This window comes from Frankliniella occidentalis, unplaced genomic scaffold, assembly GCF_000697945.3.
Source record: "Frankliniella occidentalis isolate FOCC.00 unplaced genomic scaffold, Focc_3.1 Scaffold53, whole genome shotgun sequence".
NCBI classification, from domain to species: domain Eukaryota; kingdom Metazoa; phylum Arthropoda; class Insecta; order Thysanoptera; family Thripidae; genus Frankliniella; species Frankliniella occidentalis.
In genome coordinates, this window is record NW_026267183.1 from 1,149,119 (window position 1) to 1,149,770 (window position 652).

Genomic DNA, 652 nt, shown 5'->3' on the forward strand with positions numbered 1-652 from the left:
CTGTTGTTTATTTTACAAAAAAATGTATATTCTTTGTTCTTATCTGTTTAATTTTCCACCAGATATTGGAACAATCATGCATGTCTCAGAATTAACCCCACTGCGAGGATCTGTTTCATGGACAGGAAAACCAGTTTCATATTATTTACATGTTATTGATCGAACTAAGGTAAGTAATATTATCTCACTATTTCTAAATTTTTTTACTCCTCACACTGAGCAGAAATATTTGAGGCCCCCAGTTTTATGAAAGGTAGTTTTTCCATGTATAGAATTAATCATATACTGTATTTCTAGCAAAGGTATCTCTTTATAAATGCTTAAGAAGTTGCAATTTTGACATAAACAAGTAACATTGAAGTTGCATAGGATTTCATTGAAATTGGGAATCCTACTCCCTGCGCATGCGAACTATCATTGATTGTTAGCACCAATACCTCAAATTCTGTTGGCTCGAAGAATTCAACAGTGGTAGCTCATTTAGTAAAGCATTGACTCATTTGTCATTGATCATTTTCATAATATCCTTTGGTTTGGCGTATCTGCCGCGTTATTGTGTAGTTTGGTATCATGCTACATTTTCCAAAATCCCTTTTATGAAAATACATTTTTTTATTATTTCCCTTCTCTTCTCTATTATCTCAAAGACTAC

At 32.7% G+C, this 652-nt stretch overlaps 1 protein-coding gene across 5 annotated transcripts in view; it reads left to right on the forward strand.

The window, feature by feature from the left end:
- The first annotated feature begins 38 nt into the window (after positions 1-38).
- LOC113205719 (histone-lysine N-methyltransferase, H3 lysine-79 specific) overlaps positions 39-652 on the forward strand; it is a 19,633-nt gene continuing 19,019 nt past the window's right edge. For 4 of the 5 annotated variants that reach the window (XM_052267493.1, XM_052267497.1, XM_052267496.1 and 1 more), the window contains exon 1: positions 39-169. In XM_052267493.1, coding sequence (XP_052123453.1) covers positions 77-169 — 93 coding nt within the window. In that variant the 5' untranslated portion in view covers positions 39-76. The remainder of the gene's footprint in view (positions 170-652) is intronic. The other variant, XM_052267495.1, reaches the window with a different exon arrangement.